Source organism: Chaetomium globosum, genomic scaffold (assembly GCF_000143365.1).
Source record: "Chaetomium globosum CBS 148.51 scaffold_6 genomic scaffold, whole genome shotgun sequence".
NCBI lineage: Eukaryota > Fungi > Ascomycota > Sordariomycetes > Sordariales > Chaetomiaceae > Chaetomium > Chaetomium globosum.
Window position 1 is genome coordinate 2,819,797 of NT_165981.1, and position 26,804 is coordinate 2,846,600.

The 26,804-nt window shown below is 57.2% G+C and overlaps 6 protein-coding genes across 6 annotated transcripts; all 6 read right to left on the reverse strand.

Moving 5' to 3' along the window:
• Positions 1 to 1,281: 1,281 nt before the first annotated feature.
• CHGG_09225 (uncharacterized protein) lies at positions 1,282 to 5,098 on the reverse strand (the record flags this gene model as incomplete). Its single annotated transcript, XM_001227151.1, has 4 exons — positions 1,282 to 3,729; positions 4,138 to 4,311; positions 4,466 to 4,638; positions 5,008 to 5,098. The coding sequence occupies 4 exons, from the start codon at positions 5,096 to 5,098 to the stop codon at positions 1,282 to 1,284; spliced, it is 2,886 nt and encodes a 961-aa protein (XP_001227152.1).
• Positions 5,099 to 5,524: 426 nt separating this feature from the next.
• CHGG_09226 (uncharacterized protein) lies at positions 5,525 to 8,188 on the reverse strand (the record flags this gene model as incomplete). The annotated part of the gene is made up of 4 exons (XM_001227152.1): positions 5,525 to 6,063; positions 6,143 to 7,579; positions 7,864 to 7,942; positions 8,165 to 8,188. The coding sequence occupies 4 exons, from the start codon at positions 8,186 to 8,188 to the stop codon at positions 5,525 to 5,527; spliced, it is 2,079 nt and encodes a 692-aa protein (XP_001227153.1).
• A 997-nt stretch (positions 8,189 to 9,185) lies between these two features.
• On the reverse strand, positions 9,186 to 13,301 carry CHGG_09227 (uncharacterized protein; the record flags this gene model as incomplete). The annotated part of the gene is made up of 4 exons (XM_001227153.1): positions 9,186 to 9,939; positions 10,531 to 11,933; positions 12,140 to 13,136; positions 13,267 to 13,301. The coding sequence occupies 4 exons, from the start codon at positions 13,299 to 13,301 to the stop codon at positions 9,186 to 9,188; spliced, it is 3,189 nt and encodes a 1,062-aa protein (XP_001227154.1).
• A 1,428-nt stretch (positions 13,302 to 14,729) lies between these two features.
• On the reverse strand, positions 14,730 to 19,700 carry CHGG_09228 (uncharacterized protein; the record flags this gene model as incomplete). The annotated part of the gene is made up of 1 exon (XM_001227154.1): positions 14,730 to 19,700. One exon carries the CDS (start codon positions 19,698 to 19,700, stop codon positions 14,730 to 14,732), a length of 4,971 nt encoding a protein of 1,656 aa, XP_001227155.1.
• A 1,145-nt stretch (positions 19,701 to 20,845) lies between these two features.
• Positions 20,846 to 23,501, reverse strand: CHGG_09229 (uncharacterized protein; the record flags this gene model as incomplete). The annotated part of the gene is made up of 13 exons (XM_001227155.1): positions 20,846 to 20,856; positions 20,914 to 21,040; positions 21,095 to 21,141; positions 21,198 to 21,241; positions 21,297 to 21,413; positions 21,464 to 21,482; positions 21,547 to 21,600; positions 21,659 to 22,199; positions 22,267 to 22,337; positions 22,391 to 22,482; positions 22,610 to 22,904; positions 22,984 to 23,163; positions 23,243 to 23,501. The coding sequence occupies 13 exons, from the start codon at positions 23,499 to 23,501 to the stop codon at positions 20,846 to 20,848; spliced, it is 1,857 nt and encodes a 618-aa protein (XP_001227156.1).
• A 532-nt stretch (positions 23,502 to 24,033) lies between these two features.
• On the reverse strand, positions 24,034 to 26,189 carry CHGG_09230 (uncharacterized protein; the record flags this gene model as incomplete). The annotated part of the gene is made up of 2 exons (XM_001227156.1): positions 24,034 to 25,498; positions 25,570 to 26,189. 2 exons carry the CDS (start codon positions 26,187 to 26,189, stop codon positions 24,034 to 24,036), a joined length of 2,085 nt encoding a protein of 694 aa, XP_001227157.1.
• Between the last annotated feature and the right edge of the window lie 615 nt (positions 26,190 to 26,804).

Sequence of the window (26,804 nt, forward strand, 5' to 3'; positions counted from 1 at the left end):
GGCGCTTCGTCTCTCCCGTAATCAACCCTAACCCCGATTGTCCTCCGGAGAGGGACAGGAAAATTGCCAGGAGCGGGAGAGAGGAAGGAAGCGCCCCGTAGCGTAGCGAAGGGCCGTGCGACTGACGAACGAAGCGACGCCAGCAATTTTAGTTTCTATTCCTCGGCTAACAGCCATTCAGCACCGAGTCGGATACCACTACCAAATCACTATAGTACCTCGCTTATACGAACGAACCCGACCGAGATACGAAGCATCGGGGGGTCGAGTGATCAAACAAGGTGCCGAGTAAACCGGCAATCTTCTTTTGCCTGGAGGAACGTGCGAGGAACGAGTGCCTGGAGGAACGTGCGAGGAACGAGTACTTCCGAAAGGTTCCTTTTGCCTGGAGGAACGTGCGAGGAACGAGTACTTCCGAAAGGTTCCTTTGCCTGGAGGAACGTGCGAGGAACGAGTACTTCCGGAAGGTTCCTTTGCCTGGAGGAACGTGCGAGGAACGAGTACTTCCGGAAGGTTCCTTTTCCGACAAAAACCATGGTATGCTCCAAGCACGGACCACTTCCGCCCCATAAAACGCCCCATCAAAAAAGCCGTACCATTTCTCACTGTAAACTGTAAAGATTTACTGTCATTATCCTAACGATTGTGGAAGTAGCCATGTTGCTTTGTCTGGAGGAACTTGCCTCTGACGATGAGCGCCTCGAAGTTGGGCTTGGCAGTGATGGTGCACGGACGGTCTGTGGGGGTCTGTCGGCTGTGGGGCTGGCCCCGGTTTATAAGAGCCAATGAGATGGCGCAGCCCTAGGCAGCTTCACCAGCGACCACGAAAGGACGAGTCGCCGTACCGCTGGAGTGGACGCCTTTGAGGTTGACGAGCACGTCCGAGAACTGCTTGCCCTGGCTCTTCCGATAATTACGATGAGCGTCTCGAAGTTGGCCTTGGCAACAGAGGTGCACAGACGGTCTTTGCTGGCACAGGCCTCTGTTCTTCCTCTTCGGTGATCAATGTCGTTTTTTTCCCTCTTACTGAACCCATGGCTGTTTTCTTTGTTCTCTTCTTGCTTGGATCGGCCGGAGAGGCTGTCTGTCTTCTTTGTTGCTTCCTGCTTGGCTCGGTTGGAGAGGCCGTTTCCCGTTTCTTGGCTCGTTATTCGCCGGAAACGAAACCAGACACTGTCATGATCACAATGAACCTGCTCCCAGCCCGGAGGCCACGAAGACGAAAACGTCCTTCATAGATGTATTACAATATAGCAGCAACTCTGAAAGAGACTTTCCTCGTTAGATTTCCGCCTCGGTCCAGAGGGGCGCGTCCTCTTCGTCGGCGGTTTCAGTGCCCTGGCCAGATTCAGGCATGGCCTCCCATTCTTGAAACCACGGCTCAGACCTGTGGTGTTGCTCGAACCGCCGCCTGGTCTCCTCGCCCCGTCGTTCCAGCTTGAGGATGGCGTCCCTCATGTCTTTGTCGAGCACATTCTTGGGCTCGATAAAGTCGCCACGCGCCGGTTTCCGAAATAGATGCAGCCCGTCCCAGCTCTGCGCCCTTGACAGCTGCACGTACAGGCTCATGAAGCTGGGCCGCGTCGCCGTGCCACTCGAGTGGACGCCTTTGAGGTTGACGAGCACATCCGAGAACTGTTTGCCTTGGCTCTTCTGATCTGTCATGGCGAAGGCTGGGGTGCAGAGAGGCCCGGTTCTGTGGGTAACCCACCTGAAACCCGGCTTGCCCCTCCATCTGCCTTCTTTGCCCCGCATTTGGCTCGGGATGGCGACCGTCTTGCTCTTGATTAAAATGGTGCCATTGGGGAGCCCGGGGATGGCGAGGCCCGCGCTGTCGTCTGACTGAAGGAGGACGGCCACCGGCGGTCCAAGATGAAGAGTCACATCGCTGGCGAGCGCGATGGTGCCGGCGGCGAGGTCGGGAAAGATGTCGACGGCCTTGAAAGGCGCCCCGTTAACCACCTTTAGCCCGACAAACTGGTTGCGAGTTACCACCACCGGCATCCCTTGAGCGTAGAAGAACAAGCCCGGGGTCGGCAGCTGGGAGTCGTCTCCGTAGTGAAGCACGCGGCACAGCTCTTCCACACTTAGTCGCTTCCCCGAATCGGTATCGTGCTTGGCCACAAAGATGGAGATGTGCTTGCCGTGGTCACGAGCCCACTGGACGACGGCCGCCATGTTCATGTCCCACCGGTCTTGGTTCAGAGGCGTGATGGCTCTCAAGCCATCTACGAAGGAGGATTCGCACGACGGTGTATAGACGCGCTGGCATAGCCGCTGGAAGTCTAGCTCGGTCTGCTCGCCATTGCGCAGGCGCCGAAGGAAACCCCGCAGCCTTGGACAGCCGGCCGCGCGGACCTGTTCACGGAGGATAACGACGTTCGTGAACTGGAGGAACAGCTTATGCGCTGCTAGGTGCTTTGCCGAGCTGTCCGGTCTCTGTCCACCGGGGTCCCTAGGCGTTGGCAAGAGGAGGCTGGTCTGCAGGACGGGGTCGAACTGGAAGAAATCACCAAAGAACATGACTATTGGGATCCCGCCGAACGGTCGATGGTGGTCGTCTCTGTACTGCTTTAGGCGGCTGTCCACCGCCGCGAGCGTGAGACCGCCCACCTGGCTGATCTCGTCGATAACCAGCATGATCATGTTTTTCCACCGCAGCTTCTCTTCTTCCGAGATGTTCCTTGCTGTCGCTGCCCTGCCCTCAAACGCAATATTTACCGCCGAGTGCAGCGTCACTCCGCCGATAAGCGCGGCCGCGTTACCGCTGGCGCCCGTCAGGAGCAGCGTGTGGAGACCGTCCTTCAGCCGGAACATGTCCTTGATGGCGTGTATGACGCGAGACTTGCCGGTGCCGCCCTCGCCGCCGATGTATTGGAAATGCTGCCGACCCCCTTCTTCCTGCAGCCGTGTGCCGCGCTCGTCAAGAAACGCCGCCGGTAGCAAGACTGCCATCGACTGGAGCTTATTCAAAGTCCAGTGCCTTGTGAACCCCAGGGCCACATCGACGTATGTTGCATAACGTCCGAGCTCGAGCCGCATCTGTCCGCCCGGGCCGACCCCTTCTGGAGATCTTTCGCGTCCGTGAACGGGCAACCGTGGGCTCCCGTGTGGCTCGCCGGCATGCGCAGAAGACGGATTCATTTGCCTGCCCTGGATCTTCGCCGTGACGCTGCTGTCCTCTTTCTTCTGGACCTTCAATACCGCGTCGATCTCCTCGCGGCTGGGCAGTCCCATGCCGCGGAAAGGCGAGTCTTGGAGGTCCTGTAACATGGTATAAAAATGGCGACCACGCTGGGCAGCATTGCTGTCGTCCTGGCTTGGGTCAACTGCCCTCGCCTCTTCGTCCAAGCGCCTCAGGGCCGAGGGCGCCGCCATATCCTTGATTTCGCTACGTCGGACCGCGGATAGGACATCCAGGAAGGCTTCGTGGTGGGCTTGCGGATTAATACTCTCCACGTCCTCACCGACGCCGTCATCGTCGCCCACTTGGTCGCCAAAGTCCAGTCCGTCCACGGCGTCCTCGGAGTCCTCTTCAAGGCCTTGCAGCTTTCGATCAGCACGGGCATCGTCCGCCGAGACGCGTAGCAGAGCGATGTTCTGGAAGTGTGAGCGGATTCGGGCGCCCAGCTGCCCCTCGAGCGATCGCCAAAGTCCTGGTATATCGTCCGCTGGCTCAGCCTGAAACCTTCCCATGGAACGAAGAGGGCGAGGTGCAGGACTGCGTTTCTGTATGTGACTTGTAAGCAGTTTTCTTTTACGCCAAGAGGACCCTGATACCTACCTCTACAAATTTCTCGTCCTGCTCAAACTTACCTTCCAAGGCGTAGGCACGTTAATAGATAGGAGGATCAGCTACGAAACCCACTCCGTACAGGTGGCGCTGACACTGCCCAGTGATGGCGGCTTGACTCCGTACGCCCCATTATTTTGCGCTGGAGCAGGACCTGGCTGCTAACACTTCCAAGTGTCATCCCCCGCCAGCTCGGTGGTCCCGACCAGACAGCTCCTTGGCCAAGCACTTCAGCACATGTGTCCTTTGCCAGCCCCGTCGAGCTAGATACCTTTCATATCAAGCAAGGAGTCTGGCCGGAGCCGCTGGTCAAGACTTCGGTGTTCGCCAAACTCGGGTCTTACTTGCAGCCAGAGAACGACCGCCCTCCTCGCAAAGGCATACACATATGCTACGTCCTCGTTCTCTTCCCCGTCGACCAGCAACCCTGGAAGTCTCTGGCCGGGTGGATGCGGACCGCCGCAAACCCCTTTCCCAAGGGATCGTGGATCGCGTGCAGTGGTCGACTCCTGGGGGTCCTAGACCGCGACCTGATCCAAGGCCCTCGGAAAGTCGATCCCACTTTTCGAATTCTGGTGATTCTCGCCGACAATTGGGAACTCATTCGGCAGAATTCCCCGTCAACCAACAATACACCGACGCCGAAATCATCGGACCCTGTCGGCAACTTACCAACGACACCACGATCGGCTGGCCCCGGAGCAGTCGCAAGCAGAAACCCGTTCTCTTCACTAGGCCGTGCTCAAAATCCCACTTCCTCGCCTCAGAATCCATCTTCCTCGCCGGTTGCCCCAGAAACCGCAGAACGCGAAGCGACCGAACCACCATCCAGCCCTGGAGCACAGCTAGACTCGATCACGGCTGATCCCGATCAGATGCCCACAGGTTCATCTTCAGGTATATATCACCGCCTTCCACAGTCACGGCTCACCTAACTATTGATCTACATGGCGACGACTCGAACGATGCTTCGGACACAGAAGAATTATTGGACGCTCAACCCGTTTCGAGCAGCAGGACTCCGACAAAGAAAAGAAAGGAACCAAGCTCTCCGGAACCGGCCAGAAGCAAGAGATCCACAGCGGGAAGAAGGCGCGGCTGTATGACTAGCTTTTGAGGTTGACCCAAAGAACTGCTTTTGCTTGCTTTCCCAACATTCGTCAACCGTCCTAAAACTGATCGACCAACCATATTCTGATGCCGCTATGGCTTACCTGCGCCGGCCCGTTCCTCCAGGCTTCCTTTGGCGGGCCCGCGCGCAGCGGGCACGGTCACTCTTGTCACTCTTGTTCCGACAAAAACCATGGTATGCTCCAAGCACGGACCAGTTCCGCCCCATAAAACGCCCCATCAAACGCCCCATCAAAAAAGCCGTGTCATTTCTCCCTGTATACAGTGAAGTTTTACTGTCATTATTCTAACGATTGTGGAGGGAGAGTCATCTTGTTTTGCCCGGAGGAACTTACCTCTGACGTGAGCGTCTCGAAGTTGGGCCTGGCAATGGTGGTGCACGGACGGTCGGTTGGGGCCTCAACGGCCTGTCAGCTGTGGGGCTGGCCCCGGTTTATAAGGGCCAATGAGACGGCGCAGCCCTCGGCAGCTTCAGCGACGACCACGAAAAGATGCAGATTGCAGGGCAACACGGCAACAAGGTGAGAAGGAAAATATTAATTAAAGCAGCCTATTCCGCTGGAAAAGAGCTCCAAAATAGAGCAACGGTGGAGAGCTGTGCTACGATCTGAGCTCGGAAACCCCAGGGTCTCGCCAGAGCGCCGCGTCCTCTACGTCATCGGTTTCAGTACCCTGGCCAGATTCAGGCATGGCAGCCCATTCTTGAAACCACGGCTCGTGCCTGTGGTCTTGCTCGAACCGCCGTCTGGTCTCCTCGCCCCGTCGTTCCAGCTTGAGGATGGCGTCCCTCATGTCTTTGTCGAGCACATTCTTGGGCTCGATAAAGTCGCCACGCGCCGGTTTCCGAAACAGATGCAGCCCGTCCCAACTCTGCGCCCTCGACAGCTGCACGTACAAGCTCATGAAGCTGGGTCGAGTCGCCGTACCGCTGGAGTGGACGCCTTTGAGGTTGACGAGCACGTCCGAGAACTGCTTGCCCTGGCTCTTCTGATCTGTCATAGCGAAGGTCGGGGTGCAAAGAGGTCCAGTTCTGTGGGTAACCCACCGAAAGCCCGGCTTGCCCCTCCATCTGCTTTCTTTGCCCCGCATTTGGCTCGGGATGGCGACCGTCTTGCTCTTGATCAGGATGGTGCCATTCACTAGCCCGGGAATGGCGAGGCCCGCATTATCGTCCGACTGGAGGAGGACGGCCACGGGTGGCCCTAGGTGGAAAGTCACGTCGTTGCGAGGGCGATGGTGCCGGTGCGAGGTCGGGGAAGATGTCGACGGCCTTGAAAGGCGCCCCGTTGACCACCTTCAGCCCGACAAACTGGTTGCGAGTCACCACGACCGGCATGCCTTGGGCGTAGAAGAAGAGGCCGGGGGTCGGCAGCTGCGAGTCGTCTCCGTAGCGGAGCACGTGGCATAGTTCTTCCGTACTCAATCGCTTCCTGGACTCAGTGTCATGCTTAGCCACAAAGATAGAGATGTGTTTGCCGTGGGCACGAGCCCACTGGACGGCGGCAGCCATGTTCAGGTCCCACCGGTCTTGATTCAAGGGCGTGATGGCTCTCAGTCCATCTACGAAGGAGGACTTGCACGACGGTGTATAGAGGCGTTGGCTCAGCCGCTGGAAGTCCTGCTCGGTCTGATCGCCAATGCGCAGGCGCCGGAGGAAGCCCCGCAGCCTTGGACAACCGGCCGCGCGGACCTGTTCGCGGAGGATGACGACGGCCGTGAACTGGAGGAACAGCTTGTGCGCAGCTAGGTGCCTTGCAGCCCCCTCTGGTCTCTGTCCGCCGCGGTCCCTAGGCATTGGCAAGAGGAGGCTGGTCTGCAGAACGGGATCGAATTGGAAGAAGTCGCCGAAGAACAAGACCATTGGGATCCCGCCAAACGGGCGATACTGGTCTTCCCTGTACTGCCGCAGACGGTTGTCTACCGCCGCGAGCGTGAGTCCGCCCACCTGGCTGATCTCGTCGACGATCAACATGACCATATTTTTCCAACGCAGCTTCTCTTCTTCCGAAACGTTCCTTGACACCTCGTTCTTGCCCTCGAATCCAATGTTCGCCGCCGAGTGCAGCGTCACCCCGCCGATCAGCGCCGCCGCGTTGCCGCTGGCGCCCGTCAAGAACAGGGTGTGGAGACCATCCTTCAACCGGAACATATCGTGAATTGCATGAATGGCGCGAGGTTTGCCCGTGCTGTCCTCGCCGCCGACGTACTGGAAGTGCTGCCGGCCCCCCTCTTCTTGCAGCCGCGTGCCGCGGTCGTCAAGGAACGCTGCTGGTAGTAATAGCGCCAGCGACTGGAGCTTGTTCAGGGCCCAGTGCCTCGTAAGACCCAAGGCGACATCGACATACGTTGCGTAACGACCGAGCTCGAGCTGCATTTGTCCGCCCGGACCGACTTCGTCCGCTGACCCTCCGTCTCTGTGAATGTGCCGCTGTGGGCTCCCATGAGGCCCATCGTCATGCGCAGAAGACAGATTCGCTTGCCTGCCCTGGATAGTTGCCGTCACGCTGCTGTCCTTCGTCTTTCCCGTTGAACAACAACCGTGGAAGTCGTTAGCCGGCTGGATGCGAACAGCTGCCAACCCATTTCCAAGAGGATCCTGGATCGCATGCAACGGTCGCCTCCTAGGAGTTCTCGATCGAAACCTCATCCAAGGCCCTCAACTCATCGACACAAGCGTTCGCATCCCAGTCATTCTCCCAGACGACTGGGAGTCTATTCGACAAAGCAGCTTAACCGCTCACAACACGACACCCTTACGACCTAGCACAATACCTACAACACCACGCTCAACCGGTCCGCAAGGAATCACGAGCTGGAACCCATTCTCCTCGCCCATTGGCGGCCAAAACACGTTGACAAATAAACAGAAAAGCCCGAGCACAGGCCCCGGAAGCATCCGGAGCATGAGGCAACCGAGCCATCGGCCATCCTTGACGTACCGCCGAACTCGACCACAACCAACGCCGAGCCAATGCTCACAATTTCAAGCTCAGGTATGGCTTCCTTCGAGCTCGCTAACTAGGCTAACCACAAAAAAGATACCGGTCACACCGACGACGGTTCAGACACAGAGCAGTTGTTGGAAGATCAACTCGCTCCGGTTGACACCACCCCAACAAAAAAGAGAAAAAAGCAAACCTCTCCCGAGCCAATCAGAAGCAAGAGGTCTACAGCGAAAAAAAAGAGGGCGCGACTGTACGATTAGACGCTAGTCTGACTGAAGAAACCACGTTTCCTTACTTCCCAGCATTCGTCAATAACCATCATGAAATGGAAAAAAAAAAAAGACAATTACATCGTTGACTCCGTTATGGGGCCTACCTGCAGCCGGCAAGTTCCTCCAGGCTTCCTTTGGCGTGCCCGCGCGCAGCGGGCACGGTCACTCCTGTGTAAATACAAAGCCCAACATTCCTCAACACCAAGCCTCCCTTATAAACCTACACTCTACCTTCTTTTCATCACATACGACCATACCTGCCAGAAAACACGGGATCCCGTCCGCTCTCCCCTAGTTAAACTCGCAAGGGCCGGATCAGTAGTTGGGTCGGTGACGACCAGCGAATCCCCGGTGTTGTATGTTCCTTTTTGCAGATCGAGTCTCTCATTTCGACTCCTTGACGTTCCGCGCGCTCAGCGGGTCTTTCCGGCCGCTTGCAGCGGCCCAGCGGCGCAGGAGCCCCATTAATTATGGGGCATGGCGCATCAATCCGATCCCAGGTCTTCCCAGGAACGACTGTCACGGGCGCAGCCGTGTCATGGAGATTAGATAACTTAGCGTTACAACGACCTTGCTGGCATGACCGAGAACGACCAGATCTGGTCTCTTTTTGGGGAACGACCCTGCATTACTGACCGAACAAAGCTCTCACAACATCTACAAGTCGATGCCCTTCGCGAGACGATCTTCATGCCCTGGGGACAGGGGTCGGAGACTGCCACAGGAACAGCAAATTGCGTCGGGTTATGGCCGCCGATGGCCGGCAGACTGGAGGTTGGTTTCTTAGGACCTGACACGGGAGGCGTGGTTCGCCTGCGGCCTAGCCGTCCGGGCTGCCGCCCCTTCGACCGGACTGTGGGTTTGGAAAAGTGCAGTGGTATCGGTGATGTTACGTCAATGGCGAAAAAAATAATTGGTAAATCAATCATGTCTCCCAGGCCCTTCATTTAAGCAGAGGTAGTAAAAAAAAATTAACCTCTTCACAAATCGCGAAAATAAACGGAAAGAACGTTACTTGACTATTGCCGTCAATCCAGAACTGTTCTAAGCGTTGATGACTGCCGCTTTGTTGATGAGAAGCCGCGCGACTGCCTCGTGGCCATACCGGGAGGCCCAAATCAGTGCCGTCGATCCATACTTGTCTTGAGCGTTGACGTCCGCCCCTCTGTCGATGAGAAGCCGCGCGATGGCCTCGTGGCCGTACTGTGAGGCCCAAGTCAGTGCCGTCGATCCAGAACTGTCCTGAACGTTAACGTCCGCCCCTTCGTCGATGAGAAGCCGCGCGACCGCCTCGTAGCCGACCTTCGAGGCCCGAAGCAGTGCCGTCGATCCAGAACTGTCCTGAGCGTTGACGTCCGCCCCTCTGTCGATGAGAAGCCGCGCGATGGCCTCGTGGCCATTCTGTGAGGCCCAAATCAGTGCCGTCGATCCATACTTGTCTTGAGCGTTGACGTCCGCCCCTCTGTCGATGAGAAGCCGCGCGATGGCCTCGTGGCCGTACTGTGAAGCCCGATGTAGTGCCATCGATCCAGAACTGTCTTGAGCGTTGACGTCCGCCCCTCTGTCGATGAGAAGCCGCGCGATGGCCTCGTGGCCATTCCCTAAGGCCCGAAGCAGTGCCGTCGATCCAGAACTGTCCTGAGCGTTGACGTCCGCCCCTCTGTCGATGAGAAGCCGCGCGACCGCCTCGTGGCCATTCTTTAAGGCCAAAATCAGTGCCGTCCATCCAGAACTGTCCTGAGCGTTGACGTCCGCCACCTTTTTCGATGAGAAGCCGCGCGATCGCCTCGTGGCCATTCTCTGAGGCCAAAATCAGTGCTGTCCATCCAGAACTGTCCTGAGCGTTGACGTCCGCATCTTTTTCAATGAGAAGCCGCGCGACCGCCTCGTGGGCCCTTCTTTAAGGCCAAAATCAGTGCTGTCGATCCAGAACTGTCCTGAGCGTTGACGTCCGCCCCTTTGTCGATGAGAAGCCGCGCGACCGCCTCCTGGCCCTTCTCTGAGAGCCCGGCGGAGTGGCGTATAGCCTCTCTCATCGACTCCGTCAAGGTCTGCCCCTCGAATTAACAACTTCACAATGTTCAGTCTACCCTCTTGGGCAGCCCAGGACAACGGTGTTCGGCCTTGATATCCCGTCAAATCTTTCCTGTAATTGAAACCTTCCGTGATATCCACGCCATCATGGATGCTTGAAGATAACCCCAAAAGTGCAGCCACCGCGCCTTTGTGGCTGTTGGCCAATGCGGCAAAAAATGGATACTTGTACCTTTCCCCGCGGGTATAAGCTGCAGACTCTTTCTTCACAGACTCCTGTTTCATTTGTATGCGAATGAGGTTTTCCAGTCCTTTGTCTGCGAGGACATAGAGAGGGGTTGCATGAACGCCATACCTCCGCGCTTTGTGGCCCTCGAACAAGTTAAGCACCCCGATCCCACCCGAAGCAAAGAATTGAGACAGAAAGTCGTCCTGTGCATTGGGCATCACAAGCGCAGCGATATTAGAATGGTGGAGGACGTGCTGGCTGGCATACTCCAAGAATGAGTATTTTTGGGCTAGCGTGTCCCGTGCGGCTCTGTCCTCAGGGCCGTTGACGATCACCCGTACCCCTGAAAGAGACAGATACTGGGTGCAGCAGCGCCTGAGCCTCTCGTGACCGATACCCTCCCATCCGAACCCAAGTTCAGGCCACAAATCCTGTAGGCCCCTCTCCTTCACCAAGAAATCCCGTACTGATTCGTGGACAAACTGGACAATTGGCCGCCCGGCTTTGGTGATCTCGGCAAGACCTTTCGAGGAACTCGTGACCAATTTTACACAGGTATTCATGTTTTTGACGTCTGGGATGTTAGAGTCGACCTGGCAGTCCTTCTGCTCCGACTTGTGGTCCAACAAAGCCACCCATAGCGCATGGCGGAATTCTTCTGGGGTCAACGGCCGCTTTGCGCAAAGGATCCAGAGAACACACAGCAGCAATCGTTCGGGTGATTTCCGGTCGCGCATCAGAATGCTTCTGAACAGATCGCTCAATTTATCCGGAATTGTTGAATCTTTTGTCCTCAGAGCGAGACCGCCGTCGTCGTCCTCTTTATTAAGGATATCCACGACGAGGACAATCCACAGGAAAATCCCGGACGCCTTGCCCAGGATCTCGGACTGCAAGTCTGCGAGAAGTACGGGGTCCTCGATTGTGAGCTTGCTCTTAACGTACTGTGCCAGGTCTTCTACGTGTCCGGATTCGGCCTCGAGGGTCAGCGAGATGCCCTTGCGGATGCTGATGTAGGGGTATGGCCGACTTGAGAAACAGATTCGGAGTCGGATGCCTGCCTCGGTAGTATTCTCTGCTAAATCCTCAAAGAATTGGACCATATCCCTGACTTCCTGCTCGTCACACTCGTCGAGAGCGTCGATGAAGCATGTGAAGGAGCGCTGGCCAAGGGCCATAACGGCGTTACTAAGAAGCTCCTTCAGAGCGTTCAGGTCAGGGCAGTCTTGTTGGTTCCGCGGAACGATATCCGTGTTGTCCAGGACGTATTGAAGATCCGAAAACTCCTGTAGGAGCTGCAGTAACAGAGACCTATACATCCCGGAGATAGACTTTTCCAAATCGTCGCCTCGTGCATTGAAGAAGAAGGACGCCACGGCCATGCTGGGCTCTTTGAAAACTTTCTTCGTCTCCTGGTACACGAACTTCATCATGGTTGACTTTCCGGCACCTGCCTTGCCTCGCATCCACAAGAAGCCATGATTCTGCGACTGCTTCCCGGGGTCAAGCCAATCCCGGTATTTTGAGTGCTGCAGAAGCCAACGGCAGGGTTCTGCTATGCGCAGCCCGAATAGTGGTTCTGCGGGCATCGATTTGCGGGAATTCAAGGCATTTTAGCAAGCGTTGCCGCCGTTCCAAGGCCTGGTCGACTGCTCGCATCCCCAGTCAGTATGATACCAGAGAGGAAGGGATCAGGGCAATGGTTTGTAATACCGGCGGTATCAGGCTGGCTCACTTCGGTGATGTATGTTGGAGTCCGATCAAGCGACCTGGACGAAGGCCGAAGCCCTTCCAGCAGTTCCCTCGCGTATGCGGCTGCGGTTGCAGCAGAATACTCCTGCCACTGCTTGTTCTTATGGGAATCCGAGTAGTCGCAAATGCCGCGAATCGGCAAGCACTGGAGATTATCCATCATGCCGGCTGCCTCCATCTCAAAGCATAGCGCTGAAAGTCGCCCAGCAATCTCATCCCGTGCTTTCCCGTCCTTCATAACCCTGTTTCCCGAAGCGATGACTCCGTAGTGAATCCTGGGTTCGTCAGAGAGGCGTGCGCCTCGTGGTTGCAGCTTTTCTAGGTCGCAGTCAATACATGTTGGCGCCCCAAGAGGGTGTTCATAGGACGCTTGGAAAAGGCGATCGGGATGGTTCGGGCGCAAGATGTTTGGGAGTCGGCTTCGCAGGAGGCTAGTCATTCGACTGCTAGAATGGTGCGGCCCATGCTTCGACCGTAGAGCGGACACAGCCGAGTTCAGCAGCCGCGCAGGAGTCTTCGCATCGGCCGTTTCTTCGAACACGCCGCCCGCAACCATCTTGCCCATGTCATACTGCATGACCCTCGTGCCAACGACGACATCGCCTAGGTACAAGTCGGCCTGGTTTGGGGATCCGCCGCCGATGCCGACCATCAAGGTAGCGCGGATGCTCGGATAACTTCGCTTCAAGTTTGTCGCGACGATTGCAGCGTTGTTCGTTCCGTACTGTCCCGGCAAGCATGTCATGACGACGTTGTGCTGATCGATGCGTCCGAGCACGTAGGTGTTGTCGTCGCCGGCTTGGTTGGGGGGCAGTGGGTGTTCCTCGTCTAGCATGGCACGCGATGCCGCCAGTTCTAAGGGAAGTGCACAGATCCAGGCTATTGTGTAAGCCTCATGCACAAGTGGAGAGTACGCGTCGCAGCTTGGGTAAATAACGCCATTGGAGGCGGGGTCGAAGGTTCTTAGCCGCTTCGGAAGGCTCGCAGACGGTTCTTCATCTTCGTACGTTCGTTTCGGATTCATGGCAGGGCGTTTGCATCGACGACAATCGGGGAAGTTGGTCGGAAGTAATCGGGGGTGGCAGAGGCTGGAGCAGATGAACGTCAAACCTGACAGCTTGGAGCGAAAATCGGAAGTGGTTCATGGTGGCGCAGGTATGCGGCTGACCATCTCGAGGGAGGCAGCCAAGCAGGTAGTGTGCCACGTGTGGCATCAAGCTCTCAGGGCGACAAAGGACTTGCTGTCAGTTCCGGGAGAGGGGAAGGGGTGAGCTGAGAGTGCAGAAAGTGACCCAGTGGTCGTCACCAATCCCGAAGACCGCTCCCGCATGATGAGGCACTTCATCCCGTGCTTTCTCCGACCGGCTGCAACACTGGCCGTCCCCGGGATCACGACGGCGGCGGCCCGTGTGGCCTTGCCCGACGCCGATGTGTCGAAGGCGCCCGACAGCCGTATTTCCAGCGGCAATGAGCGGATTGCGCGGGGCGTTCTCAGCTTGTCATTTCCCTGCTGTTATGCCCGACAGCAGGGCTCGACCGCAATTGCTGCATAAGACTGAACGGTTCTGCGGCGCAGCCGGTTTCACCGTTCTCTTACAACGGACGGCACTAATAGAGGAGAAGAGGCGCCCCTTTCTGGACCCCGAGATCCCCTGTTTTTTGACCCCGCCTACCCCACAAGATAAGTCTTTTAAGAGCCAGATCAGTAATCCGTAGTTGGGTCGGTGACGACCAGCGAATCCCGGTGTTGTATGCTTTTTTTTCCTCCCAAGCATATTCTTTTTTCTACAGGCCCAACAACCAACACTTCACCGACTAGTCCGGCGAAAGGTCACCGTCCAGCCCCCCATTCGAGGAGGTGGGCGGCTACGAAACCCCGTTGGGGATTTCTCCAGGACAGATCTAAGAGGGCAATCCCTCTTATATCTTTGTTTCACTCGGGCTCAAACCTGCAACCTCCAGGGAATTATTACACAGGTTCGAAACCGGGGTGGCAGGACCACCGCCAGTGCCAATTAAGCCACCGTCGCTAGGGCCACTTCCCATCAGGCGGTGATCCTCGTTGGAAACTGGTAGGAAAGAACTAGTATATATATAGTACGGAACAGTGTTGAGGTATTTTCAACCAGTTGCTGAATGGCGAGGAGCCTGATGGGTGGTAGTCACCATGTCCATTCGTGGGTGGCTATTCGTGTAGAGGTTGACTTCATATATAGAGTAAACAAGACATTGTTACCTGTCATAGGGTTATAACCAAGTGGATAACTACAACCTAAACGTGTCAACACAAGTATGTCTCTTCTCTGATACATGTATATACGGTACTACAACCACAACCCCCCAGCCGGTCTTTCTCCTTTTCTATCGAAGCTCTGTATACGACTGACAAAACCAGACATCCATCACCCAAATTGCAATCCATTGCCAATGTATATCCAAGAACAAAGTAAATAAGAAGAACAAAAAAAGACACCCGTCAGGGCAGTGCTCCCCCCTTCCACCAAATATATCCGATTCCGCTTCACTCTGTACCACACAATCCTGTGTGTATGCATGCACAATGCAAGCCCCGTCTATTTCCCAAACCGCCACCACGTCTTCTTCTTCGTCTCCTCCTGGTACCCCTCCTCCTTAACATTATGCGCCCCCACCACCGTGAGGAAAACCTGATCCAACGTCGTCGGGCTGACACTGTAGTGGTCAATCCCCAGCGCCTCCCTATTCTCCTCCAACAGCACGACCAGTTTACCAATCGCCGACCCCGACGACGACGTCCCACTCCCCGACCCAGCACCAGCACCAGCACCAGCCCTACCAATCTCATCCCGCGCCACCACCGGCACCTTGCTATCACCACCACCAGGCACAAACGCCGCAAGCGGCACCGTAAAGCGCATCTGGCCATGATACGTCTTCGGCTCCACATCCGCGCCCTCCAAATTCCCCAGCACCCACCGCCTCACCCGCTCGACATCCTCCTCCGGCGTGCGCGGCGCCCCCCTACACACCAGATGCACGTGCAACCTGTCCCCAAACCGCTGCCTCAGCTGCTCGACCCCACCCAGCGCCAACATGCGCTTGGCCAGAATCCCCGCCCTCCCCGCCAACGCATCCGCCTCCTCCATGCTATGCGTCGTCAGCAACAGGCTCCTCCCGGGCACCGTGGCCGCCAGCGTGCGCCACATGACGCGCTTGGCGGCCGCATCCAGCCCCGACGACGGCTCGTCCAGCAGCAGCACGGTCGGGTTGCCCATGAGGGCGATGCCGAGTGACAGCTTGCGCTTGTTGCCGCCGGAGAGGGCATGCGCCTGGCGGGTGCGGAAGGCGGCGAGGCCGACGGCGCGGATGACGGCGGATACGTTGTGCGCGACGTCGGGGATGCCGCGCACGCGCGCGTAGAAGCGGAGATGTTCCTCGACGGTCATGACGTCGACGGCGTCGAATTGCGGGCACACGCCGAGGTGGGAGCGGGCCGTGGTGAGCTGGCGCGTGATGCTGGCGGCTTCGACGAAGACGTCGCCGCTTCCTGGGGAGGGTTTGAGGTCGCCGCGGATGACGCTGATGGTGGTGGATTTGCCGGCGCCGTTGGGGCCGAGTAGGGCGAAGACCTCGCCGTGGGGGATGCCGAAGGTGACGTTGTCGACGGCGGTGTTGGTGCCGAAGGTTTTGGTGAGGTTAACGACGCGGAGGCCGTCGGTTGGGCCGGTGGTTGTGGGGTTGTTGGGGTCGGCGGTGGCGTTGGATTTGACGCGGACGAGCTCGTTGGCGATTTCTTCGTCGGAGATGGCGGCGCGTTCCTCGGCGGTGTCGTGTGAGGGGGGCGTGGAGCGCTTGAACATGCGCCGGACGCTGAAGCCTGCGTTGCCGCCGTCGGCCCAGACAAGGACCAGGAAGAGGAGGGCGATCTGGATGAAGAGGTACAAGATCGGGCCTCCGTATTGGGTCATGCTGCCCGGGTTGGAGGATAGCTCGTGGCCGTCGCACGCCGTGGAGAATAGGTTCAGCACCACAAAGAGCGCGCGGATGACCGAGTTAATGGGCGCGAAAGCTGATACAACAAAGTGCACGACGAGCACGAAGCTGTCGATCCGGTGGACGGGCGCGTACATGATGACGACCATGTAGCAGATCAGGTAGATGAGAAGCCAGACGACCTGCCAGGCGGCCGTGAACGCGTAGGACGAGAGCTGGTTGGCAGCGACCAGGGAGACGTTGTACGCCAGCAGGATCGACGCGAGGCCGTGTAGAATGAAGATTAAGAAGACGTAGCCAATGTGGAACCACAAGTTGGGGGCAAGACCAGCAAGCAGCGCGATGCTGATGACCGCCCCGGCCAGCACAATGGCGAAGTCGAAACCCGTGTAAGCGATCCATAGCGGCAGCGGCTTGACTCCGTTCGAGTACTGCAAGCCGCGGACTTGACGGCGGCGTTCCAAGTTGGGGTACAGCGAGAAGAAGGCCGGGTAGGCGCACAGAGCCAGGCCAATGTACACCACCAACTGCAGCGAGTTACCAGCATCCGGGGCAAACGGCCTGTCGAAAAAGACGTAGCTCGACGCGATGCTGGTGTTGGTCAGGAGCATGTCCATAGCCCATTTGCCGAACCAGGCGTTGATCATCTCAGGCCCGTTGCCTCTGTAGGCGAGCGTCGGACGAGAATGGTCGTCACCGAGCCAGATGCCGGCAGGCGTGATATTCTTGCGGTACTGGACGACGGCGTCGTTGAACTCGCCGATCGAGTTGACAAGGGTGATATTTTGAAAGAGGGCGGCGGGCCCCGAGGCGGCCCTCGCCGACAACGCGTTTCCACTGCCGCCCTGCATGGCGAGATAGACGGGTGCAAACAAACGCAGAAGGGTATCCTCCGAGAACTTGCCTGCCGGACCACCGACTAGGAATAGTTCAAAGTCGCTGTCAAAGATATTGATGGCCGTTTCCTTCGTCGACTGATCCGTAGGCGAGCACCCGAGGGCCGGCTGGTGCCGGACGAACAGCATCACTAAACCGGCCGCGATGACGGGGATGATGAACGCAATAACAGATGGGAACCAGTTTCCCTTGAAGATGACACACCGCTTGAGGAACAGCACCCAGATCTGCCTGAAGAAGCCAACGGGTTGCCCGGACATGAGTTCGAGGCCCTTCTCCGGCTCGTTGCCGTCCCCGGCTTTTTCATACTTCTCGTCAGACGAGCTGAGGATCCCGCGCGAGTCAAGGCCCGAGCCATCACCGTGGGCCTCGTCGGCAAGCTGTAAAAAGACATCCTCGATCGTGGGGCCCGAGAACCGGTAGTCCGTAATGCCAGCCGCTTCAAGCTCCCTAATCACAGTCGCGGCCATCGCCGACGTCGACGCAATATACGCAGCCTCCTCATGGGTGGCCTTCTTCTTCACACCAGCAATATTCGGCAGACGGGGGATCAGTTTGACGTTGTTGATATGGATCTTGTACCCGCCGCCCAGCCGGTCCTTTAGCTCGACAGAAGTTCCCTTGGCGCGGAGATTGCCCTTGGACATGACAGCGATGTAGTCGGCCAACAGGTCGGCCTCGTCTAGGAAGTGCGTCGTCAAGATCATGGTGCGCCGCCCACGTTCAGCCAACAAGATATCCCAGATCTTCCTCCGGCTCAGGGGGTCCAAGCCGCTAGAGACCTCGTCGACGCAGCACACGGCGCTGCCACCCGTAAGCATCATCCCGAGCTGCAGCTTGCGCTTCTGCCCTCCCGAGAGAGTGCGCGACTGGGCCTTGATCTTCTTTTCCAGGTCGACGGCCAGCACCAGCTCGCGGATCTCTTCCTTGGAGGCGTACTTGTCCGGCGACTTCAGCTTGTTGAAGATGCGGATGTGTTCAAAGACAGTCAGCTCGTCCCAGAGGACGTTCTTTTGCGGGGCGATGCCCAGGCCGCCGGTGCCGTCGATGGTGATGCCGCCGCTGGTGGCCTTGTTGATGCCGGCGATGGTGTCGAGCGTGGTGCTCTTTCCGCTGCCGTTGGCGCCGAGCAGGGCGAGGATCTGGCCGCGGGTGGCGCTCAGGGTGAGCTTGTTGACGGCGACCACTGCTTCCTTGGGTTTTGCGATGAAGGAGAACATGCGGCGCAGGATGCCGGGGCGGTAGACTTTAGTGAACTCCTGGAGTTGCACGGCGCAGTCCGGGCCAAGGTCGCCGCGGTTCTCGCCCACGATGATGTTGCGCCCGCTAGAGGTAGTGCCGTGCAGCCAGCGTTCGACCAAGGCGCCGAGGATCGGGTACACGATGACCTGCACGGCGAGAAAGATGAAGAAGACGATGCCCGGCAGCTCCCAAGGGCTGTTAGGGGGTGACTGGGCAAGGTCGGTCGGCCATTCCTCCTGCTCCCAACGGGCGAGTAGGGAGATGAAAAAAGTGAAGTTGCAGGGCGTGAAGAGAAGGCTAAGCGTGACGACGGCGGAGGTCTTGGGCCAGCTGATCGTCTGCGCAATAATGGCCAGAAGAATCAAGGCAATGGTGATCAACACACCACTCAGCTGGGCCTTCTTGAAGAAGGAGGCGCCGAGGATTGCCATGGAGCCCAGGGCTAGGCCGGATAGGATGAAGTAGAAGAAAATGATGGCAGCGCTCGTGTGAACGAAGACACCAGACCACAGGATCAGGGCCGACACGACCCAGCCAGGTAGATACAGGGCTGAGAACGAGAAGTGGTAGGCAATGATGCGGGCAAACTGGGGCTTCCAACGGCTCTTGGTAGCCATCATGGCCTCGATCAGCGTCGACATGCCCGACTCCCGCTCCGTCGCAATGAACCCAGCCATGTGGTAAGCGACACCAATGATAGTCACAATAAAGACGACACCGAGGAAGTTCATGATCATGCCCTGATACACGACACGGACGCGATCGGCGAGCTCCTCGTTGGTGAGCGAGGTGAAGGGGTACTCGTCCATGGCACTAGGAAGCGGTTGTGCCCCGTCATCCCCGTGGCCGTTTTGGCGGGAGATGGCCGAGTCGATGGCATGCTGCAAGGGCAGCAAATAGACCTGCGCGTCGTTGGTATCTTTCTCAGCGTCAATACGGCCGGCGCCGAGAGAGGCATCGGCGCGGATGGTGTAATTCCACAACCCGCCGTCGCCCTCAGTCGGGGAACCATGAAAAATGACGGCAGCAGCGCACGGCGTAACACCACGGAGGGAAGCACGACAAATAAGCGGCACCTCATCCTCGCTCTTCGCGATGGTTGCAATCATCCCAGCATCCACCCTCACCACCCTGGCCAACTCGTCCACCACCCGCCCAATATCACCTCCCGTAAACCCGCTGTTCACAAACACCACATTATCCCTACCACTCCCCGACGCCACGCTCAACCCATCCGCCAACGAGCGCACCGGACGCACATCACTGATGCCGAACGTCGCCGACGGCACAAACAGGTTCCGCGCAAAGCTCAGGAACGCCGTCAGAATAATCGGCAGGACAAAGGCGCGGATGACGGTGGCGAAGCTGTGGCGGCCGAGGACGATGAGCCAGTTCTTGAGCACCAGCGTCCAAGTCTGGCGGAGGAGGGCCATGACTTGAATCGGCGCCGAACACCGGCCGGCCCGTCAAATCGGCCCCGGCCCAGCTTCGGATCGGGTTTGGCTGAGGTGGTGTCTCAGATGGGAAAGTAAAACCGCCTTTCCCGATTCGCGATCAGATCGGCGTTGGCGTTTTTGCGCGTTGCGCGCTGGCTCAGGTGCGTTGACCTCTGGATGGTCTCGGTTCGTTCCGGGGCCGCTCAATGCGCTTAGGTTAACTAAAAAAATAAATTAAAAACGAGTGTCGGGGATCTTGGCTTCTTTCATCTGATTTCTTGACGGGCCCTAATTATTAGATGGGCATCTTGGGGGGGACTCGATGATGCCGTCAATGACGGAGGGATCAAATAAATAAACTTGATTTCGATCCGGGTTGAGAAAATACAGAAGCAGGATCGAGAATTATTTGGGCCATCCGCACCTGAAAGGGAGCGAGGCTCAGCATGCCGCCAGCAAGCTCGGCGCTTGGCCCCCCATTCTTTATCCTTTAGGGACCTTTTCAGGTTCTCTTGCGAGCTGTGGTTCCGCCTTGGGGGTCTTGGCTGGATCCTCCATCTTGAAGGATGCGGGACGCTGCACCGTGCCTGCTTTGTACATGTTTGGGTACGTAAATCCTATAGTTATGTGAATTGCAGGCGACTTCGCTTTCCTTATCGCTTTATACCGAGTCATCCGGATCTGCCTCTGCGTTGTGTTGACTTTGCTAACTTGGTCTCTCTCACAGCTCAGGTACTCTCAATAGGAAAACCGGCCCGTAATTCAGGGGCGAGCGTTCGCTTTCGCTCTGCAGCCGAGCTCCATCATGCCCCTCCTGCCACGGGATGCCAAGCCGGGGGAAGTGAAGTATTGCCCCACATCAAAAGCCTACCCTTCGAGAGCCGCGTCACCAAAACTGCAGAGCCACGCACGACAAGAAGCACGGCAAAGAGACTACGCATGAGAAGCAACCTAACTGCATTCCGTACCCTGCAGCCACTTGTTACATTTCCGAAGTGCCAATACCGAGCCTCACATCATGCACACAATGTTCGACACATGCGTAAACAGATTTTTCACACATCTATTGAGTGACAGATGACCACTTTTTTTTTTTTTTTTCATTCATCATCCCAATCGTCCATCGTCACGGGTATCCTCATCTATTTGTGGGCTGGAAACAACAAATTAGCAACCCAATTACTGGGAACAGCTGAACTTGGGGACTCACGAATGCCCTCTTCGGGAAGTGGCTGGACATTGACCAGCTCCGCCGCGAACTTCTCCTTGGTATGCTTCTCTTCGCGCAGGAACGGGAAGGCAAGGACCTCGCGAATCGAGTAATTGTTCGTGATGAACTGCATGCGGCGTTAGTCCGAGATCCAGCAACTTGCTCGCTTTCTAGTCCTTACCATAGTAAGACGGTCGATACCTAGACCCCAACCACCGGTCGGCGGCACTAGCAGCATCGGTTAGCAACGCGAGCAACAAACTGTTTGGGTTGTAAAAACTTACAGCCATACTCGAGCGCGTTTAGGAAGCTCTCGTCCACGAGTTGACTATCACACAAACATTAGCTTGGCTCGCGTATCACAAACACTAATGGAAACATACGCCTCGTCATCGCCCTGGTCCTTCTGGCGGGCCTGCTCCTCGAACCGCAGTCTCTGGTCGAACGGGTTGTTCAACTCGGTGTACGCGTTCGCAATTTCCTTCTTGCAGACGAATGCCCTATCAAACGGTCAGCACCCCGGCGGTTGTGTAGCGACAAGGTAACCTACTCAAATCTCTCGCAAAGACCTGTCCAGCATGCTTGGTTAGCCATAGCCCGGGTCTCAGAAAAGGGGGCCGCGTCAACACATACCCTTCTTGGACCGGTGATACTTGGCCAAGGGACTCATCACCTGCGGGTGCTCAACTGTGCCGCTTGTCAGCACACTCTCCATCTCTTTCCCCTGCCATGTAGCGGAACTCACTAATGAAGCTGGGGTTGACGCAGGTGTTCTCGATGAACTCGCCCGTGAGTTTGTCAATCATGCGGGCGTTGGTGAGCGGCGGCGCGCACTCGACGCCCATCTTCTTGCAGACCTTCTGCAAGAATTGGTTGGTCTCTTCTGTGTGAAGCTCCTCAGACGGGGGGAATGTCTCGCCCGTGGCCTTCTCAAGCTCCGGAATCATCGAGACCCTACGCCACGGCGCCTCCCAGTTCACCTCGTATGTCTCGCCGTGCTGGGTGGTGAAGGTGGTCTTGTAAGAGCCAGTGAGTTGCTTGACGAGGCCGGAAACAAGATCCTCGGTCAACTCCATCAGGTCGTACATATCGGCATACGCCCAGTAGAATTCGCAAGTTGTGAACTCGGGGTTATGTGTGAGGTCGATACCCTCGTTGCGGAAGTTCTTGCCAATCTCGAACACCTTGCCGAACTGGCCGACAATCATCTTCTTGAGGAACAGCTCGGGAGCGACACGCATGTACATGTCAATGTCGAGGTCGTTGTGATGGGTAGTGAACGGAAGCTGCCGACAGTCAATATCCCTCTCATCCCCCTTTCAGCTTCTTGGTAATCCCAGAATGTTGACTTACAGCAGTCGCGCCACCAGCAATAGCGTGCATCATGGGTGTCTCGACCTCGATGAAGCGACGTTCATGTAGGTCTGGGTATATTATCAGTAATCTACTCTCCTCATAGCGGAAACGACAGACTTACACTCGCGGATATAGCGAACCGCCCGGCTGCGCTGCCACAGCACCTCCCGGCTCTTGTCGTTCCACAACATATCCAGATACCTCATGCGGGCCCTACCACCAGCGTCAGTACCCACTACACGCTCATTTACGACAACAACAACCACCCCCCCCCCCCCCCCCCCCGGCCGGAAAAAAAAAAAAAAAAAAAAAAGGAAAAAAGAAAAAAAAAAAAACATACCTCTGCTCCCCATCCGAAAACGGAAACCGCACACTCGGCAGCATATGCAGACAGGGGCTCAGCAGCACAATCTCGGTGGCAAAGATGGACAGCTCGCCCTCCTTGCCCTCGGCGAGGCGGTTCTTGGGGTTGGTGCGCCCCGCATAGCCGACGATGCCGATGACGTCGCCGCGCCGGATGTTCTCGTGCTGCTTCTCGAACGACGGCGCCCCCGAGTCCTCCTTGACCAGCTGCGCCTGGCAGACGACTTGCAGCTGCGTGCCGATGCTGACCGTGTCGGCGGATGTGCGGAGGTCTGTTTTTTGTTTGGAAGGGGGGTCTGGTCAGTTTGGGGGGCATTGATGGGCACGGGCCTTGGGTTTGGGGTTTGTTACCGTAAAAGATCAGCTTGGAGCCGCTCGCGCGCTTGTTGTAGATGCGCCCTGCGATCCGGATCTCCTTATTCTCGGCCGTCTCGCCCGACTTGAGGTGGCCGAACTCTTCGACAAACTTGGAGTCGTCGTACGTGACCTGGAACTTGTGCGGGTACGGGTTCGTCTCGGGGTTCTTGAGCACTGTTTGGGCGGGGCCAGTCAGCAAAGGTGCGCCATTTTGTCGGTGGTGGGCGGGAAAGTCGTTATGAGGTTGACATACGCTCATTGACGTGCCGGGTCCGGATCTCGTAGTACTGGTTGGGGTTGAGATCCTTCTCCTCCTCGCCCGCCGCGTTCTTGGGCTTGCCCGATGCCTTGGGCGGTGCGGCAGCCGCCTTGGCCGCCTTGTCGGCCTCCTTCTGGCGCTGCTTCTGGCGCTTCTTCAGTTCCGTCTTGGACACACGCTCGCCCGTGACTTCGTCGAGGTGTAGGTTGGCGACCTCCTCCGTCGGAGGCGCTGGGGCCGTCGAGTCAGCCATGGTGACTATTGGAAATGGTTATGGCTGGAGAACTCAGTAAATCAGAGTACGAGAGCCAATGCAGCCGTCTGCTTGTCGGTATCGTTGTGCAAGAGGTTAGGTTTTTGTTGCAGAAAGTGCTCCGGACCCAATTGCTAAATAACCCCACAGCGGGGTATTTTTTCGAAGACAATTTGAGTCACAAACTTTGGCTGTGCTTAAGGCGGGGTGACTCAGGCGCGAGGTCCATCTCGCGTCGACAGTCCAACCCTAACCCTTGGTGCTTTGTTATTGCCCCTGAGTGACATCTTAAGCACCAAATTCTGGCGAGTCTTGGTAGAAAGAGGATGACTCTGTAATTCTGCATTTTGTGCATGTATGTGACCGTTTCTGGGTCTCGTCTATAGTCTAGTAATTATTACAAGTCATTGTTATCTAACACGTCCTCCCAAAATTGGTGCTTCTGGCCATGAGCCCACCACAAGACGGGGGCCACCTCCCTCGTCCGCATCCGTGCGAGCACTAATGCTCTCACTTAGCTTTTCTTCGGATCTCAAGCCCAGCTCGGCATCCGGCCCCGCGCGTGCACCTGTCCTTGAGCAAGTTCTCCGAAACCTGCCGTGCCGTCGTCGGTATTACTCCTCCTTCCACCTCCCATCTGTTGGCGTGTCCGTGAAATCTCCAATTGACCCATATGCTGTGAGGGCAACGGCACGGGCACAACTGGGTGTTGCTGCTGTTGCTGTTGTTGTTGCTGTTGTTGCTGGAGTGGTTGGAGCTGGGCATCAATGTAGCCGCCAGGGCCGTCTTCCATGTCGGCGTCGGCATCAGCATCGGCATCGGCATCGGCATCCGCGTCGGCATCGATATCACCTGGGATAAAACCATCTACAGTTGGAATTTCATTTGCTTCCGGTTCCCCCTCGGCATCTGCTTCGGCGTCCGACTCGGCCTCTTGATCGCTCATCTCCTCGTCCTCATCGTCGGCATGAATACTTATTGAAGGTGCCGCACTAGGGATGGCCGGCGTTGTTGGAATTCGTGGAGTGAGAGCTGAAGTAGGCGAGGCCATTGAGGCGGGGTAGCTCGTCGCATAGCTGGTGGCTATGGATAGTTGCCGGGGCTGGGGGTGACTTCGGCGACCTCCAAAAGCCTGTTGCGGCAGTCGTAAACCTTCCTGCTGGTTCGTCGGCGACACATCCCCGATCGAACCTCTCGGGCTCGGAGCAGCGCTCCCTGCATTGAGGGACCGTTGTGCTTGAAGGCCGCCACTCGCCGAGCGGGTTGACACCACCACCTTCTTCCACCGGTCGATGACTGACGACACGACGGTGCTCAGGTCCGAGTGCCGATCGGTAAGGTTGAAGCCGACGAAGCTCCTCGCGTCCGCCGCCACTCCTTCTAGCATGTGCTTCATCAGTTTCTCGTCGACGTAGACGGTCGATGGAGGCGCGATGTTGAATTCGCGCGGCTGCTGCAGGCGAGCCAGTTGCTCAATCTGGGTTTTGAGGTTTGCGTTCTCTTGTCGGAGTAGGTGTTGTCCTTCCTTCAGTTTGTCCACCTCTTTTCGCTTTCTGCCGACGCCCCGCGCCAACTCCAATCTCCAGAGCTGCTCGCGCTGCTCCTGTGCGAGCCCGTTCCAGATCGAGTAGGTGGCTCCCAGGTGGTCGTAGACATGCTTCTCCATCTGCACAGCTGCCTTCTCCGCCTTGAGAACCTCGGCCTTGGAGTCTGTTCTCGCGGTCTCCGAGGAAGGCGGGCAGGTGAGCTCCTCGCTGAGGGCGGTCGTGGCTGCTGCGCAAGTAATCTTCCACCGCCTGAACTCCTCTTGAAAATGAGCGTGGAGCGCTTCAAGTTGAGTCTGCCCCGGCGGTAAGATCGACCACGAGGTGGGCGTTGGGTGTTGTGTTGAAGCGAAGAGAGTCGGTGGCGGCTCAAGGCACTGCAGCGTCAAAGCCGGAAAGTCTAGCGAAAAAGGATCAAAGTCGAAGGGCGTCGAGTCAAGATCGATTTGATATCTGCCGGCTGCAGTTAGCATGCGCGGGAATCACCAAAAACAAGGTGCGGCGACCAAGGAAAGGGAACAGACTTGGCGGCTCGTAGCGAGCTGAGTAGCTCTCTCAACGCCAACTCTGCAGCCCTCGATCTGTCTTCGGCGTCCTGAATCTGCTGTCTCATATCGAGATGCTGCTTAAGTGTCTGTCTGCAAACCGAGCGCTGGGACGGGCCTGACTTCGCTCCCCTGCCGGTCCCGTCCCCCCCGGCGTCCCCGGTTGTTCCGACCCCCCGAACGGCAAGATCATTGATGACTCCTGTCGCTTCCCAGCGAGGCTTAAACGGGTATTTGCTTCCTGAGGCGGTCTCAGCCTTTGAGCTGTCCTTCTGGGACAGCGGAGACCTTGCGGCGGATGAGTCGGCATCCCCGGAAGCTCTTCTGGACATTGTAGTCGGGGTCCCCACTGAGGCTGACGTGGCCCGTCGAGACACAGCACCCTTGGGCTGCCGACGGGTGATGTTTTGCCTGAGTTTCCGTATGGCCTCTACATCGTGCACCCCATCCGGAGCCTTTGGGTTCTTCTCCCGGATGTATAGGTCGAGGTGGCGGCCTAAAGACGAAGAGGTAAAAGCCTGGTGGCAATATGGACAGCTCTTGTCCTTCACGGCCTTGGTCGTGTTGGCCTCTGGAGGGCCGCTCGATGTGTCGTCCATGTTCTGTTGTGCTGTTACGGTCTAAATGCCCGGGTAGCAGCGTGCCGAATGCGGGCCGAGAATGAGGCGGAGAGGATATCCCCGGAGTTGAGCGGAACACGGCAGCGTTATTGGTTAAAATTCACTTCTGTCGGGGGGAATCTTCCAAGAGGAGACCGACAAAAAGCTGCATGGCGGAGTGCTGTGGGAGTGGGTGGTTTAATACGTGTTGGCGAAGTGTCAATGAGTGGACCATTTTTGCTTCTCGCGGCACCCATCATGACCTCAAAAGCCAGAAAGCTTGATTATATTTGGAGCCCCTTTTCCCATCTGGGTAGCATTTTTGGACAGGGCACCTATTAGCCCAACCGGGGTCCCGGTGAGTGCTGAACCGGGTTGCGTGTATCGCGAGGCGGCAGTCGTTGTTGGCTTGCAGAATGCAGCCGTCAGTTACGGTTTGGGGAAGGGGGGTTGCTGACCGTTGAGGACCCGATACTACTTGGAATCTCGGGCCTCGGGCGGTCCCCGTCGGTCAGAGAGAGAACACTCTACAGCGTCGCACTTGTCGCAAGCTCTTGCATTTGGTACAGTGCAAAGCGGCCGTGTCCTGCCGTTCCATCCCGCTTATTCATCTAA